The sequence below is a fragment of the Liolophura sinensis genome, chromosome 9, assembly GCF_032854445.1.
Source record: "Liolophura sinensis isolate JHLJ2023 chromosome 9, CUHK_Ljap_v2, whole genome shotgun sequence".
Classification (NCBI taxonomy): domain Eukaryota; kingdom Metazoa; phylum Mollusca; class Polyplacophora; order Chitonida; family Chitonidae; genus Liolophura; species Liolophura sinensis.
The window spans coordinates 19,343,102-19,361,258 of record NC_088303.1 but is presented as its reverse complement, the minus strand read 5'-3'; the positions used below and the strand labels follow the sequence as shown (position 1 = coordinate 19,361,258).

Genomic DNA, 18,157 nt, shown 5'->3' with positions numbered 1-18,157 from the left:
ATTCAAAAATATTTTACTTGTACGACGATTACCAGCATTATGGTGGGAGGAAACCGGGCAGGGCCCAGGGGAATCCCATGACCATCCAAAGGTTGCTCGAAGACTGCTAGAGTTTCTAGACTAGATGGTCAAAGAAGTTACTCATCTGTCACATGATTGTTACTGGTAGTCATAGCACTTAATTTTACCCCGAGTCAAAATCATTTTTTATTTTAACCTCAAATTGCTTTAACCCAAATACAAACCACACCACAAGGCATTGCGAGAGCAAGTCCATGAACGATGAAAGTGACATCATGAGGCATGTTTTGGATTAGGTCGTGTGTTGTGTAGTGCATGACAATAATTTGTTGAGGCTCCACTCCATGGCTCAGTTGGTTAGCGCGCTAGCACAGCGGAATGACCCAGGAGCCTCTCACCAATGCGGTCGCTGTGAGTTCAAATCCATCTTTGACTGGCTTCCTCTCCGGCCGTACGTGGGAAGGTCTTCCAGCAGCCTGCGGATAGTCGTGGGTTTTCACCGAGCTCTGGCCGCTTTCCTCCCACCCTAATGTTGGCCGCCGTCGTATAAGCGAAATATTCTTGAGTACGGCGTAAAACACCTATCAAATAAATAAATTAATTTGTTGTTGTTGAAGTAGTTCCCAGTATTGAGCTAAAAAAATAAAACAGCAAAGATTTCCTCATAACTTACGGTGAAACTACTCTGGGCCCAGAGAATGCAACAAATACTATATAAGGTCACGAGAACAAAGCTTTCTGCATAGCAGGCCAGCATTCAATACACACAAAATACCAAACGCCTTCTTCCACAACCGAAGGAAATTTCCCGCCACTTTGGGGATTCCCCATCTACGTCACCAATGAAAACGAGGTTCCTAGGAATCCCCATCCTGTAGAGAAAATCCAGCGAGTTTTCTGTTGTCAGACGTGATGTAACAGTTGCGTTTACGGCTCCTGATTATCTCACGCATTACCGTAAAGTCTTGGTCCTGGATTTGTACTCTGCACTTTGCGACTTGTACAGCAGTCCTCTTATCGAGACCACCGACGTTAGAGGCTGAGCAGTCATGAATCTGGCGTATCCAAATATTCCTCCACCGACAGTCTCTGTAGTCGGACTAGCGCGCGGCAGAGGCGAGCAGTCGACAAGATGAAAGATGCCCTAATTCTCCATATTTTAGAGACACCTGGTCTGGTCTTTTTAGATGAATATATATGTAATTGTAGTAATTGTAGCCAAGAAATCGACGGTGAACTTTTAATATTGGATAATGTCTAGTGTACAACCTAAGAGCTATCCATAGTAAAACATGTATATGGGAACGGAGCCGTCGGCGGAACGAAAATACAAGAAAACCCTTACGTGTCATCTGCAAAAGTCAAGTGAATTGCAATCGCCTATGGCTTCTCGACGATTTTAATCCAGTTCCGTGGTGTATATGAGTGGTAATTCTCGCTTTCGTGCCCAACTCACAAATGTCAAGCTGTCTTCATAAAACTTGTGCAGCTGTAATCGTTGTAGCGCGCAGCGCATGTGCACATTTGGTTGACGTTCAGATGAGGAAAAAAAAAACTAAAACTCAGTCACAACGTCAATTTCTTGTCATTTTAAACGCATTTGGCACTTCATACTTCAACCTCACTGAACACTTAGCTTTCAAAGCATGGTTGTCCATCTTTGCGTGCAGAACTGTTCTATAGATTGAAATACTTATGATATGCTTGTGATATATTTTTACATCATGTCAGATTCTTAATAGACGTCAACTTGATTGACGTACCAATTTAGGTCAGTTGGGTAGACGGCATCACGCTGTGAGTAGCTCAAAGCAGGCTTTATTTTCAAATTTGACTGAGATTTTCCAAGGAAATATTGAATAAAGGCCAGTTTGAATGTTGCAAAAAGTTAATAAATGTCTTGTATTAAGTGGATTTGGATACTAAGTATTGCGTATGCAGCGAGCTTTGCCGATGGGGTAGCAGAATACAGACACAATATGTCATACTCGGGTGCACACGTCGTCCGGGCTGAGGATGGCGGCGACTCCGTGTATAAGCTGTGATTAATGTAACAGTTATATTGTATTAGTCCCAGGTATAAGCCATCCTTAGGCCGGATGTTCGGGCCAATGTAACTGTAGCAGAAATATTTACTTTCTTTTTTTCAAATGCTTAGTCCATCTCCTGGACAACATATTCATATTTTTACTTTTCCCCAAAAACTGTAATTCTAAGTCTCTGTTTTAAGCACTACTACAATCTGTCCTAAAACGTAGAAGAATTAGGGTGAGATGGGAAGGCTTAGGGGAATGAACAACATTGGACGATATTCAGTAAGGCTGACAATGAACAGAAATTATAGTATTTAAGACAATAGAGCAATGTACACAGCATGTGTAAATTGTGAATGTCAGCACATGGTTTTGAGCTTGAGGCCATAAAGCAGAGTTTTGTATTAACTTCCATGTCTTTGACGTTGTGTTTGAGCGAGTTAGCATGTTGCTGCAAGTAGAATGGCAAATACATGGATATCCACGGTCTTATTTTGAAATTATGCAATACACACGGTTGTATCATAGTTAGAATATGTCCTGAAAAATGAGAAATCTACAGTAACTGATTTCAAAGATCTGTATGTGAATATCAGCCATGTTTTTTTTTTTTGGACATTTCCAGTTTCTGAAAATGAATTTAAATTAAAAACTATCTAATTTTGAATACTCAAAGAAATGATAAGTGTACGGTTTTAATACAGCAAAGAACTAGTATAAGGGCATGCAACTAAAACTGGCACACCAAATGAGTTTACCTTTGAACATCCATATGCAACTGTTTTTGATTGATTGTATTGACACTTAACCCCAAGCTCAAGATTATTACACTTACAGGTCAATGATCAGGGTGGAGAAAACTCAGCTGAGGTTGGTAGAAATCACTGTTCCTCGACCATACATATATTATGCATATAATAAGTGCAAATTCGCAACAGCAGTGACATCCAACATACTTGATTGAATTTCTTATTGCACTCATGCCCTTGTTAAATGATTTTTTTTTTTTTTTTTTTTTTTTTTTGATTGGTGTTTTACGCCGTACTCAAGAATATTTCACTTATACGACGGCGGCCAGCATTATGGTGGGTGGAAACCGGGCAGAGCCCGGCGGAAACCCACGACCATCCGCAGGTTGCTGGCAGACCTTCCCACGTACGGCCGGAGAGGAAGCCAGCATGAGCTGGTCTTGAACTCACAGCGACCGCATTGGTGAGAGGCTTCTGGGTCACTGCGCTGCGCTAGCGCGCTAACCGACTGAGCCACGGAGGCCCCCCTTGTTAAATGAATAATTCATGTTAAAAGTCAGGAGGCCCAGGTTAAAAGATAAGATGTTAAAAATGTGACCAACCCATCAAAGATAAAGAGCTGCTCATTTACAGCTGTTCATTTAGAGCTGAAACTATATGGTATAAAAACATGCACACATATACTCAGAATTATAAGTAATTTTTTATTGTCAGTCAACAGATAGTATTCAACAGCTACTGAAATGATGATTTCATGATTTCTTGACAGCTCAGATGTTAAATCATAGTTCATCAGAGCATGAAATGAACAGCATTACACATGGTTGGAAATTGAGTGTTTCTGTTATGTTATCATGGCATCCAGGATCCCCATTTGTATGAGCTACCTTTATGGAACACTCTAGGACAGTAATAAAAACTGCTTAAAACTTCACTGCTCAATCAAAAACAAACAAATATTAATTTGTGCCTTTTTAAAGTAATTAAAATCTAAATCAGACTAATACACACTAACTTCAGAGCATATCAATGAAGGTTTTCACACAAGATAATGAATGAATTAAAATAACAGCAAAGTTTACATGTACATGCATTCACAGAAAACAACTGTGCTGTTTCGCTCGTGTTTTCATTTGAGAATTTAATCTGCAACAAATATATTCGCAATACGCAAATTCTTTATCTTATAGTTGCAATCAAAAACTTTACTACAGAACTACCATAGTTTGTCTTGAACAAATACTAACGGAAAAAAAATATTATCTTTAATAATGCCTAACCTGATCAGTTAATATATGTATTCTTTCTTGTACATATATAAGGTTTTTATTTATGATCAATATTCTTGACATTGTTGTACTACAAAAATCAATCACTTTTCACATTCAGTTTAATAAGGTTAGCTTATGATGCACCTGACCTGTTTAACAAATCTTATAAAGCAAGATTGCCCACTCACACAGAAATAGCGGTGCACCAAAATCACAGATGTGCTACCACACTGCAAACATCGACGCTGAAATCATTCTCTGTTTAATTCTGATAACAGATTTCATCTCTTTTTTTTCCCATCTTTCTTTGGTCTTCAAAATCCTCACATCAGGTTTAGGAAGGGAGTTATCCAAAAACAATGAGATTAATCAAAGAGATTTTCATCTCTAATGACACATATCTAAGGCTGTATACACTGTGTAAGTGAACATCTTACAACGTATGGTTATGCATAGATGTTCATAACCAATACCTTAAAACACTGTATAAAGTGCCCATCAAGATAAATATTTTGAAGATAACAAGAAGTCATAAATTTATGTGATACATAATGTACAAATTATTTACAAAAACAATTTTATATTCCCATAAAGTTTAGTTAATTATTTGATTATTTTAACTGAGTGTTCCCCTTACCCAACAGGTGTCAGGTTTATTGGGGGAGGTAACTCAGACAAGCCCAGGGAACCAAAGCCCTTGGCCATGTGATGTCTCAACCCACTCAGAGTCACAGCCAGACAAAAAGAAACACCATACATGCAGGTAATTTTAGTACTGAATCTTTCAGGCCTGCTTTTTAACACCTTATGACAGTAAAGCCTGCAAGGATTTCCACCTCCACACATAGATTTAGCCAGAATTTACAATCCCATTTAGCCTTTTTCTTCTATTTTCCCTGTCTCTCCTATGCCCCAATGATAAAAACGTAACCATAGGACATAAAACACTATGATGCTGGATTATTAATGAATATGAATGGATTGCGCATACAAATCAAATTAGCAAACAACCAGTGGTAAGATAATGACTGCCCCCCCCCCCCCCCCCCCCCAAAATGTAGCACTTCCAGCATCAAACCACGTTGGTGACAATTATTAAAAGACCAAGTAAAAAAAAAAAAAAAACTTTTAATGAAGTGGGGGTGACTTCCTTCAGTTAAAAGTTCTCAGCACATAGGAGCTAGTAAATAAAAGGTCACAGACATGTTCAATGTTAAACTATGTTTTTATGTCCAGTAAATGTATATACAGATGGCACAACCTGTTCAATATGGGAACATCTAAATGACCTTACAGAGTCAAGCAAATAAGCATCTCAAATAAATATGAAATAAAACCTTCCACCATTTCGGACGTGCAAGAATATGAGATAAGCTCTCTGTGACTAAGAACAAAGATTATTAGTATTTAGGCTATACGTATCATTTGCACTTATAGACCTTAAGAAAATATGTGTACAGATTTATGTTTAGCATGCAAACACAAAAAAAAAAAAAAAAAATTAATAAAACTCTGACATGCATCAAAAATGGCTACCTGTTGAAGTTTCACATGTTGCAGATATCGGCAAGATATACACACAAAAAACAGAGATAATTGTTTAAAAATTAAAGAGCAACAACAACAGAGCAGTGACACATAATACTTCATGTAATACTTGCTGTAATGTAGAACATCCAAGAAAATTCTCAGAATGTAGGACATCATAATATAACCAATGGCATTTCCTAACATGGCATTCAATCAAGAAACTTTGAGAGGCAATAGTCTCATTCACAGCTTACAAATACCCATGATGTCCTTCATGTACATTAAGTCTGGTGCACACTGACAATGTATCCATTATATCATACAACAGACACACCCTAATTCCTCAACCTTTTCGCATATGAAAGAGCAACTTTCAGCGCAATTTATACACATTTTTCTTTTAATTTTTAAGACAAAACTACATTGGTTGGGTTGGTCAATTTCAGAGCTTCACAAGAAGTATGATTCTGTCAGTCTACACAGACTAATGCCCTCATAATATCCTTCAATAAACCCCTTGCAAACATGTAAAAAGGATGAAGAATTACAACATGAAGTCTGCAATAAAGGTACTGAAAATAATAAAAAAGTAACTTAACAAAACGAAAAACCTGCACAATTGGCAACAGACTGCTGGTCTTAAGACGAAGAGTTAGGTCATGCTAGTCTGATACAATCACATACAAGTTCAACTTCAATGGAGGAATTTATAACTTATAATTCTTCCATAAAGCTGACACAAAGCCAATTATACCAGTGAACATGTAATTTGGTAGTAGGAAATATGCACCAAAAACCTGACCTAAGGCCATCATTAACAATATACCTATGTTCAATGGGTGTACTCCAACAGATCCTCCAAGACGGAGCAGTTTTTATTGGGCTATTGATAGAATTTCTTTTCTTTTACTTTTCTCTCAATGTTAACCTCAACAAAAATTTTTTGAACGCTGGCCTAACAGGTAGTCGTGCACAAAATATGTATGAGTACAAACATAAACACAACCATTTATTACTGATCTACTGTTAATGTTTTCTATATAAACACACCAGATAGCTCAGAGCTTACTTTGATGTTACTGAATTCCACATGAGCACTGGTAAAACTCGAGTCAAACTAATATCGCAAACATTGGTTTTCACCAAACCACGTGCCTAAATAATTCATATTATTATTAAAAATGTTCACTCAGTACTGAATATATCTTTTCCACAGGCACTTGCTTTTGAAATTTGTGGTGGTTCTGAAGTTAATTTTACATACGTCATTGTGCGACCAATGAGCTAAAAATTATGCACATCTTATCATTCCTGTTGACAACTCAGAAGTGTTCAGGAAACAATCTTCTTTTCTTCTATGCTTAGAAAAATGCTACTTGTTGATCACACAGAAACATATTATCAAAAGCTGCATTTTCATCATTTAATTGTTCGTAAAATCCTGCTTTCATACACTGATATGCAATGAGTGATTTGTGAGTGAACAGCATGTAAACGTAACCAACAAAACTTTGATATTAAAAGCACTGAAAACTGTGATTGTCAGTAAATTGTACTAGTCACACCAAGAGATATCCACACAAACACAAAATGTTCAAAGTAAAATAGAAATAAAAACCATTTCATTCAAGCCACAGGTATGAGTGTGGTGCCACACTGACATGAAGAGCAACTGAAATGAATAAACAGATGACTAAAAAGAATGAGTACTGTATCACAGGAGCTATGTGCAGATGTTCATGATGTAGTTGGACAGTTTGTTAACATCCTTCTCTGCTCGGTGATTCTGTAAAACCTGAAGGATCTTCTCCTCTTGGTCTTTGTTTGGGAACAGATTCCTCAGCAGAGTTGCCAGGTGATCTGTCTCTTCCTGTGAACGCCCTGAGGCGGACTTACTACGCCTGGGATTCCACAACTGCCGAGGTTGTTGTTGTTGTTGCCCAGGATATGCAATGCTGTTTCCCTGAAACTGACTATGTGGATTCCTGAAATTAGGCCTGCTCGCTCGATGAGGCGCAAAAGCTTGAGGGGACAGAGCTCGACTGAAATGACATTATTAGACAGAGTTAAGAACATGCTGAAAAAAACTAGAAGACATGGGCTTCAGAGAGGTTTGGTTATTGGGCACGCGCATTTGCGCGATTAAAAGATATTAGTCACATTTGGGTCAACTGATATAACAATCCACTGCCATACTTAGCAGTACTGAACCACACTGACTAGTGGTTTTAACTGCAGGTGAAATGGATCTGTGACTATCAGCTACAAATTATTAGGTCTTAAACAATGCCACTGTTAGATTTTCAGGACCTACATTCATGGTGAGATTATGAATGTGCTGCAGCTTAGCAGCTGAAATGAATTTTCTTCTGACTCCGGCAAGAGCAAACCTACAATACTGAACCTAATTTTAGTAAATCGGAGCAGTGCAGTGGTTTGTGTTCAGCAACGTTCGTTTCTCGAAGAAACAAATTCTCACATTTCCCGAATTTATCAACTCGGCCATATTTACCCGCAACAAACATTTTTTTTTTCAAATCACTGGAAATGCAACCACTTTGTATCATGCAGATAAAGAGTGCAAACAGATAGCAAAAAAACTGACAGGCCTTCCAACCACGAATTGAGCTGGACTTGAACTCAGAGCGATCACACTGGTGAAAGCCTGCTAGGTCATTGTGCTGCGCTAACAACAAGATAGCAATGCTTACGTCTTTTTGCACGAAGGCTGGGGAGATTTGCTCAGAAATTCATCAAGAGTTGGCCCATCTCTTCCCAAGGGATCATCAGGTGGCATGAATATGTCCCCAACAAAGGAAAACATTAGCAACCTGTGAAGTAACGCAGAAGAAAATGTTACACATACAATTCCTGTCGAAATTGTGTTCTTCCCTACTGATATCTAAAATTGACAATCATGCTGTACACAAAATGCATCAGCCTACTACATGCTGAAAACGACAACAGCTGATACGTTAGGGAAGTCAAGGACACATAACCCAAAGAGGAAAATAGAATTTCTGAGTTTGCTCAGCTAAATATAAATACGGGTTGCCTTTCACTCCTAAGTAAGTTTCAGGGCCTTTTTCCAAAAAATGTCAATTAAGAGAACTATAAAATGAAGTATGTCCCTGCTCTAATCTGTCCGCCCATCAAGATTACATGCAAATGAGGCAGCGCAAAGATTTCCACAATGCAATATTCGCTCATGGATCGCACATGTAAACATTATGACAGACAAAGTGAATTAAAAGCCTAGTAAACCAAATATGATTTTCCTTTCTATCGATAATGTATTAACTCCGTATTTGTAATTTGCAATGACCTGTACTCCAGAACAGGAGTTACGTGGTACGCCAAAACCGTGTCTGACATTTCAAAGTTCTCTGAACGTCTTTCATTGTCTAGACAAGGGGAGTTAGTCCAAAAAGTCAGTTTTTAAATACGGCCACATGAGTGAGTTGATGGTCAAAGGGAAACCCAGGATAAAACTGAACATTCGATTGTTCACTCAAAGCAAGATACATGTCAGCAGACATATAGAAGTCTCAACTTTATGTAGATGACGTCCAAAATAACAGCACACAGCCATCGGCGCTATGTCTCTTTAACCACTATCATAATGGCATTAACCATCAGATTATAATATGCTGGAAATGATAAGGCTAACAGTGGATGCATTAACCACTACAACAGGGACACTAGGCATCAGCCTATAATTGTAATTCAACCTTCAACACATTAAACACTGTCATAGTAATATCAAAAAATTCTAACCGAACATGTTGAACAATGTTTGCTGTATATATATCAGAATACCATAATGCTTCGGCATCAGCAGAACTGAACATCCAGTGTACCTGAACTCACCTTTCATGTATCATCTTTTTCCATCCTGGCTGTTCATCCATGAGATCCCTGTAATTGTCATTTGACACGATGACACCATCTGTCGTTTCTGCCAATTGCAACACGAACCTGACAACGAGAAATACACAATCAATTCTCTGTTTGTATTGTACAGTTATATTAATTATATGAACCTTTCACACTAAAAGCAAATGTGAGCTACACTAAGTACATGCTAAAACCGAAAACATATACATGTACATAGCTGCCCTCCACATCATCTATACCCTTGATGACCATAAATTTTGTCCATGACTAACTTGCCCATTTTTCCTCATTCTGCAAGTTCTATTGATTTTAGAAAGGTGTTTTGAGGTTTGCTTGGAATATGGGATGATATTCTACAGGAAAATTCTAAATTTCATCAACAAAAATAATTTGTGATATTTATTAGCCTCTAAAAATGCACTTTTGTGGGCGAAATTTGAGGTCATTTAGACAGTCCCATGTGGCTAATGAAATGGGGGATTTAGCTTCCGCTATCTACAAAAGCTTACAGTTGTGGCAGTTTTTCAGAACGTAAAGGAAACAGGACAGGCATGTTTCAGACTGATGAGACTGATTTTTTTTTTTTTTTTTTGAATAACTGAAATGTACTTTTTCCATTACATCTGACATTTTGAACCAGACATGTTATGACCATAACATATTCACTATTTATTTTAAAGAGTCCAAATGGGTTTAGATGCCAGCACAGGTGCAACTCTTGGTGTCAAAATGCATGTGACAACATGTTATGCTGTTACTGTCCATCCTATGCTTTCTAGCTTAAGGAATCAATAGGCGCATTAGCATCTTGAGTAAAATATATAACTCCCAGACAAATAAAGAAGACAGGCACTACACTCTATGCACACTCATACACATGCCCTTGGAAAGGAACTGGCCTGAAACAATAAGAGCACAATCCTAGACACATTAACATAAGCTGCCTAGGAATATATGTACCGGTATGTATGTCTGACATTTTACGTCGTGTTTAACAATTTTTCAGTCATCAGATGTTTGTAAATGTATTGTGTCTTTTTGTCCAAGCAGCTACTGAAGCATCATGCCAAAAACACCAGAAATGACACCCTACTCAGCCAAATTACTAAGCCACCAGGTCAACAAGTCCTGTTTCCTTACTGTAACCTCTCATCGCGAAGCACCAAATATCACTTTTTCTTTTTTAAGTCTTTGATATCATGGAACCCAGGTCTCTTGACTCAAAGGTTGACACTCTTACCATTATGCCAATGAAGTGGTCAGGTGTCTAGGCCTGCCCTCGTTCTCACACAGAGGATAACTCCCTTTTGCTGTGCGTTATCTACATGTATGCGATTTAAACATGGCAAGCTATGCTTTACTGATTTTATGTTTTTTAACTCATGAATTTTTCACTTATACATGTACAAAGACAATGGAAGTTAGGAAGAGGAAAACAAAGTGCCCAGTTAAAACCACCAACCTTTGGCAAATTAGACCCTACGAACAATAAAAGTAGAACCTATAAAATCCCTGTCCAACCCAAGTCTAACTCCTCAACCATTTCACCATCACCAATTCCCTTTTCTGAACTAAGGATCATTAATATTGTGATGGGTATGACTCATACTAAAGGAGTGCAGATGTGATCAAGTCTGTTACTTTAACCTACCTGTCATCATAGCAGGTCATCCTTTTACCATTCAGATTACGAGAAGGTGTAAATACAAGATAGCCCTGGTCCTTGAGCTTTTCTAACAGCTCCTGCTGCTTCATTGGGTTCTTAAACGTTGGCATTCTCTGCCTCCACTGAGGTACAAACGCAGTTATCTTAGTATGTCCCCGTCTTACAAAGAAGTCTACACAAATCTGAATACCAGCACAAGAGAAGAATTTCCCATTTCCATGGCTGTGGAAAGAGAAATATGTTTTATAAATTTCAGAATCTCTTTCAAAAATTAAAGTGGCATTTGCACTATGCTATATAATATTTTGTTTTATCTTTTTAATGTTGTTATGCCCAGCTCCATGGACTGACCATAATCTATTTCCTATTGTTCAGAAAAATGTAGATCTATATTTAAACAATAACTACATTGTACACCAAGACACAGCGAGGCTTGAATACCATAAAAACTATTTAAATTGTAAACAGGAATAAACCAATTCAATGCTCGCATATTTGGGCTTATCATTCAAATTTCATGAAACTTACAATCACTACTTTCAATAACTGGAAAGTAACTTATTCTATATTCTTTACAACTTACTGTTACAGGCAGAAACTAGACAGGATATTTACACGAATCATTTCAAATCAGTTCATTCTGACAAATGCATTGTTTATTATAGGTTGAAGGGATACAGAATCAAATCTGATTGGCTGGTGATAGAGATAAGCAAGCCCAGGCTATGCCTTGCCTAGGCTGAATTTCAGGTGTGGTACATTTATTCAAGTGTGACCAATGCTGCAAGTTTAACCCAGGAAATCCTATCTCCACTGTCAGCCAATCAGCATTGATTCTGTATCCGTTTAAGCCATGTCAAAGTACTCTGTAGTGTCCTCAGAAGTTTGAGAAAAATCCATATTAATTAATGGATAGACCCAGAGCATTCTAGCCCAGATGTAATCTAAAATCAAAGAATTGTCTGGGTTTCAAAAAAGTTTTAATGCCACACTATTATTTTCACGGTGCCAAAAGCCTGTTACAACATCACACACTGGTCATATTTTCGGAACCTGTATGTACTTACCACATTGCTACATTGCTGCCATCTATAACAATATGTCGAAGTTGAGGCTGAACTGGCATAGAGTGCTTTCCTCTATAGTGACCAGAGGAGTTTTCTTCAGAATTGCTGCTGTAGGACAACTGGTCATTCTGCCCACCCTTCGGGGCATATTGATTGAACTTTGAAGGGTCATCCGGCTGCCATACCTCCATCAGACAAGTCTCGTTAGACACTTCGGACACTTGTGCCCGCTGCCTGCTTCCAGCTCCTACTGCCCCACCTTCATCAGTAACTTCCATTTCCTCAGTGGTCAGATCAATAATGTATTTAGGGCTATCATTTCCCTCACACTGTGCCCCAATGTTTGCATTTGGGGATGGGCTTATGGCAATAGAGCCTTTGAGTTTATTTTTCTTCTGTTTCTTCCCTTTTCGCTGAGTTGGCGCTTGTGTTCTTGGCACTTGCGTTGTTGCACCAGATACTGTTCTGCTTTCAACAGATTGCTGGTCCCTTTGCTGCATAACAGATTTGATGATTTTCTGTCTCTCTGCATTTCTCTGTTTGAATTCATCAATGTTCGTACAGTCATCTTCCTCCTGGAAGTCTCTGGCAAGCCGATGCCAGTAGCTGAAGTCAGAAATTGCGGGAGAGCCAACCACAACTTCCTTACTCAGTAAAACTTCCGAGGATGACCTTTGTCTGTCCTCGTATACACTGTCACTTTTACTCTTGATGATATTTGACTTACTGATCTGTCTATCATCACTTGTATGACCAACAGATTCTGAAAATAGCAAACTATCAGGCTCTTTGCTTCGCTGAAGAGCTTTGTTTTCATAAAGTCGTGTTAAAAATTCTTTAGGTGTGATCGATGCTGGTGCACTCCTCAACACAGTTTCAATATCATCATCTGCATACCCACACTGCCTCGCAAAGTCTCGTAAATTAAAAGAACTCCCTGCAGCAGTAGAATTTGCCCGCTGCTTGGTGTCATTTGGTTTAGATTCCAGCTTTATTTCATTGACTTGGTGTCCTAAATTTGTCACAAAAGCTGAAGTTTGTCTTGATGCAGGATCCAAGATATTAGGAACTGCTTCTGAGTTACCGCCTCTCCTCGTACTTGCAACACCCAGGTCAGTGTCAATGATTTCAACATCATTCATAACTGTGTCAGAAACCATACTGGCTGACAATCCACTGTCATCCTGCCCTGACTGGCTGTATTCTAAGCACTGCAGCATAACTCTCTTCAAAGCACCAGAGGCGTGTTCGTAATCCTTGGAGGTACACAAACCATCGCTGTGTTGTGACAACGCACGTTCAAACCTACTGTCTAGTCGTAGTGCTGCATCAGAAGAAAACCTCTTTTCTTTCTTTGCCTTATCAGAATCGGCCTCCGCAAAAGGAGCGGAATCAGCCTGGTCTGCATCACTAGATCTCATAATCAAGTCTTCAATAGCAGACATGGCCAGTGTCACTGCTAAATCTGTACCAGATATTATTATGTCATTGTTGTCTTTCATGCTGATAGCTGCCCGTGTCTGCGCTTCCACTTTCTCAAGCTGACCACCACCAGTACCGAATAGTGTTTTAGGAATTCTCATCGTAATTAAGTCTTCTGGATGACACAACGCAACAATGTATTCCTGAAACAGTTATGAAACAAGGGTTATGAGAGACAGCGTCCTTACTTTATATGAACGGCATTACACAATGTGTACACCTATAGACTTAATTGCTCTGTGTATTCACACCAGATAGCCTTGAGTTCTTGTGCACATACGCTGAGAGCTAAATACTGCAGAAGTAGCTCTTGCAGTACTTCCAAAAACTCGAGACTTGCACCTCCGGCCCTCAAATAACATGGTATGTATACACTTTTCATTTTACTATTTTTGTTGGCGTAATCTTTTTTTATGAAAGCTGATTGGAAAGTATATCAATACTCTGTCAGGCAATATTCTGATTTCTATCTTTTTCTAATTTTTTTTTTTTCTTTTTTTTTGGGGATTTTCTTAACACTGAACTTCTCTGAAAATATGCTTCCAACCTCCAAATCAGTTAAGCAGTCAATAACTTAATATGTTACTGTATTTATCTTCACACGAAACTTTGTTTTTCTCAATGGATCGGAAAGTATTTCAAATTATGAAAAATTGTTTAACAGCCCAGTCTTTTTCATATCACTGTAACAACCTAACCAAGTCTTGTACAGCTGTAAATTGTTTTACAGCTTAAAATGCCTCCAGGCCATGTGGTACCATTGTGTTTTAAAAACCGCCGCCATGTATATAAAGTAGGTGAATACAATTTTGGGAACATATCCAAAATCAAAAATTTTTGTACTTTTTATTTTCTAAAAGTGATAATCTCAGTCTTGTGCATTATTTTTGCAGTGCAATTTTTAATTTTGTGGAATTGGATTATTTATGGTATAATAATTTTGCAGTATCTTACAAGAAGTCAACCATGAATTACAGAGTCCAGGACTATGACTGCTGTTGACAATTCAACTGTCCCCATTAACCTGTTTAACTACGAGGCAAATGGCGGCCGTCTTAAAAACTTGACGGTAGGTCATAAGCTGGAGGAATTTTACACATGAAACAATACTTCACTGGATCTTCATTGAAAAAATTTTCGCGGCAAATGGAAGGGGAGATGCTACGATACGGATTTGAGCAGTTAGAGGTAGATGGAGTGGTGGGGCCGCTACCCGTGTCAAACGACAGAGACAAACTTGCTCAGTTCTGACTATGGTTTAGCAGCCATGAATATGGTGTACCCGAATATTTCTCAACCAATGGTCAGTGTACTCGGACTACTTTTCTGGGCGAGTCTAGTTCATCGCCGGCAACGCACAGTGTACATCAAAGCAGGACAAGACTGCACGAAACCTTTTCATAACTCAATAGGCCAGCATTGCAATTAATGGATCAGTGAACTGTTACCAGGCTAAGAAGTGCCTCCTTCTATTCCACCCCCATGCTTGGGCAAACAAAATTTTGCCAAACCTATAGCCACAGAAATCTCAAAATAATTACCATTGGTCTTTATCTACCTGAACAGTATTTCTTTTATTTTCAATCAAAAATTTTTCATATCTTAGCCCATACTAGACAGCTGAACACTGCGGTCCATAAGCTACAATGGGGCATTTAAAAGTTCAAGGAAGTATTACTAGTTGTGTTACAACACCAACGCCTACAACAACAACAACAAGTAGTTAAAACGTTGTTGATCAACAATCAGGTACATACCTTTGCGTTTTTCCTGTCTGACTTTTCACCTGCAAGACCTACCCACTGTTTTTCTTGATTCTCGGCATCTCGGGCCAAATTTCCAAATTTAACGGTGACATCGAACAACCTTTCGATTTTGTCCTTGTTTCTGTGCAGATTGACAACACGGGAGCCATCCACTACGAAATCATCCCCAGCTCTGTTCATATTGATACTTTGATATCGCTTGTAATCCTAGGAAAGTCCATAGGTTTTATGCTGCTTTCACATATTACACCACGAAAGCTAATTATGTAATATCGACGAAATTGCTCCTAAAATGTTTCAACACTCCATGTACCTCAACCTGGGTTTCAATAACAAAACATGTCTCAACCAATCAAAACGCCGGGATATATTCGGCCTTGAGGGGCGAAAACTCCAGAAGGACGACCTATTTTCGTTTTCTAATCTAGCTGTAGCCTTCCTTAGTGAACAATTGTATCGCAGTCAATTAATTACTGATGGACGTGCTGCACTAGGGTGTGGACGTGGGTGTTCTATAGGGAAATGAAGACAATGTCCTTTCAGTAGTAGTGAGTTACTTTGAATTGTTACACAAAAGTGTTCATGATTGTTTTAGTCAAAACATAAGACCCCCTTCCATGTTGCCCTGGATGATTATTCGCTTTTTAGATGTGTATACATGTATGTGGTAAATTCAAGTGTACTATTAATTTTTTAAAAAAGTATTAGTGTTTCAGTAGGTATTTTTAAGTGTAGATTTAAATAATGACACAGAACTTAATATTGCAATCCCTTTGTGCGCACACGTTTACCCAATCGGTACCATTTAAGCATAATATGCATATGGCGCCATCACATGTGATGTCGAAAAACAGAAAGACCCAGCTATGAAGATTTTGGATGTGCGTACTGACTATAGTCAGTTTATTTCAACTCATTGCCTATACTCAGCTAATTGTAAAGAACTTAATACCTGCTACCGCAGTGGATTGATTTATTTATTTGAGTGATGTTTTACACTGTACTTAGCAGTATTTCACCTACACGACAGCAGTCAGTATTACGATGGAAGGAACTATAGCGCAAATGCCACACCAGAAAATACCACTTTGAGTCCATCTAGATGGACTACATTCACATTGATATGTTATATGTCCATATTATCCCCAAGAAAATACGTTAGAATAGTTTTTCTAATTCATAATGTTAAGATCCGTTAACTTTTCATAACCAAGAACTCATTGCCTAGGGTGATGTCATAATGGGGAGGCGTCATACTTTTTAATCCTGTGAGGTTGCGCTAGTGTGAAGCATTACCCCGAGCCATTGTTACATCAAGAATGGACTGTATTTTAACATCTACACCGTTACAGTGTATTAGTTTGTATTGTAACGTTGTACTGTCTTCAGTGTGATGTCATCATGATGAGCTGGGAAAGGAACATTTGACATCAATAAAATGATGTCAAGGTCCTTCTGCCGGGCGTTTTACAGGTACCCATTATTTAAAAGCAAAATGGCATGTTATGTATCATTCGTTTTTTTTTTTTTTGTTCGTTTTTTTCATGCTCTCTGTTTTTATTGTCCCATCTGGCAGTAGTGTTTGATTTCAGAATCTGCCAGTTCATCCAGGCTCAGTCCATACTCCTAACAGTGTGTATGGTCCTCTTTGCACTCGCGTTTCATGCCCAATTTCTTTGTGGAGTTTAAATTTTTGCAGACATTGATCACAGATGGAATACTTCTCTACACTCGCCGGTTAAGACTATTCTGTAATTAGTTGTAGTGTTGAATGCAGTGAAGGGATCGCTTACAGCAAACAGCAGAATAGGCCTAATTGCTGATGTGAAGCGTTACATATTATGCGTTAATCTCCAGTCAGACAATTTCTTTATCTGACTGGAGTTATATTTATTTATTTATTTATTTCATTGGTATTATAGCTGTAACAAGAACATTTCACTTATGCAGCAGCAGCCCTCACTATGGTGGGAGGAAACTGAGCAGAGCCCGGGGTAAACCCATGGCCACCCGTAGGTTTCTGACAGACCTTTCCACACACAGCCGGAGAGAAAGCCTGCATCAGCTTGACTTAAACTCGCTATGACCACATTGGTGAGAGGCTGTCAAGTCATTGCATCGTGCTGGCTCATTCTCCACCTTGGCCTTGAAGGCCCTGAGCTAGGGCGTTTATAATGCCATACAGGCGCTCAAGCATTTTCACTGATATCATGGCAGTGATTTTTATGGATGGAAGGTTCCCAAGGTGAACCATTCATGAGCTGATTACTCACAAACTTTCCCAGGTGTAATATGCACACCATGTTGGTGACAGGTACTCTGCAGTGAATGCTAAACTACACAAATGCCAACATGACTGCCATTGACAACTTACTGTTACTAGGGTCTCGTGAATTCTCTGGCCAAGGCAGATTTTGATTTTTTTTTTGTATTCATTGTGACTATCTGACAATTGACCAATGATTTATTGATTGGTATTTCACTCTGCACTCGAGAATATTTCCCTTATTCTGACAGCAGCCAGCATTATAGTGGAAAGAAAAAAAAGAAAGAGGCTGGTGGTGGTGGGGGGGGGGGGACCCACCTCCATCCGCTGCAGGTTGCTAGCAGACCTTCCCATGTATGACTAAAGATGCCATCATGAGCTGGACTCGAACTCAGAGCAATTGCATTGG

The 18,157-nt window shown here is 38.8% G+C and overlaps 2 protein-coding genes across 2 annotated transcripts in view; both read right to left on the bottom strand.

Annotated features, from left to right (window-relative positions):
- LOC135474864 (ATP-dependent DNA helicase Q4-like) overlaps positions 1 to 830 on the bottom strand; it is a 164,736-nt gene extending 163,906 nt beyond the window's left edge. The window contains exon 1 of the mRNA XM_064754498.1: positions 695 to 830. The gene's annotated coding sequence lies outside the window, so the exon portion shown is untranslated. The remainder of the gene's footprint in view (positions 1 to 694) is intronic.
- A 6,282-nt stretch (positions 831 to 7,112) lies between these two features.
- On the bottom strand, positions 7,113 to 15,790 carry LOC135475015 (NEDD4-binding protein 1-like). Its single transcript, XM_064754744.1, has 6 exons — positions 15,474 to 15,790; positions 12,235 to 13,859; positions 11,153 to 11,389; positions 9,475 to 9,582; positions 8,316 to 8,435; positions 7,113 to 7,646 (listed from the first exon to the last, which is right to left on the bottom strand). Exons 1-6 carry the CDS (start codon positions 15,660 to 15,662, stop codon positions 7,328 to 7,330), a joined length of 2,598 nt encoding a protein of 865 aa, XP_064610814.1. The 5' UTR covers positions 15,663 to 15,790; the 3' UTR covers positions 7,113 to 7,327.
- Between the last annotated feature and the right edge of the window lie 2,367 nt (positions 15,791 to 18,157).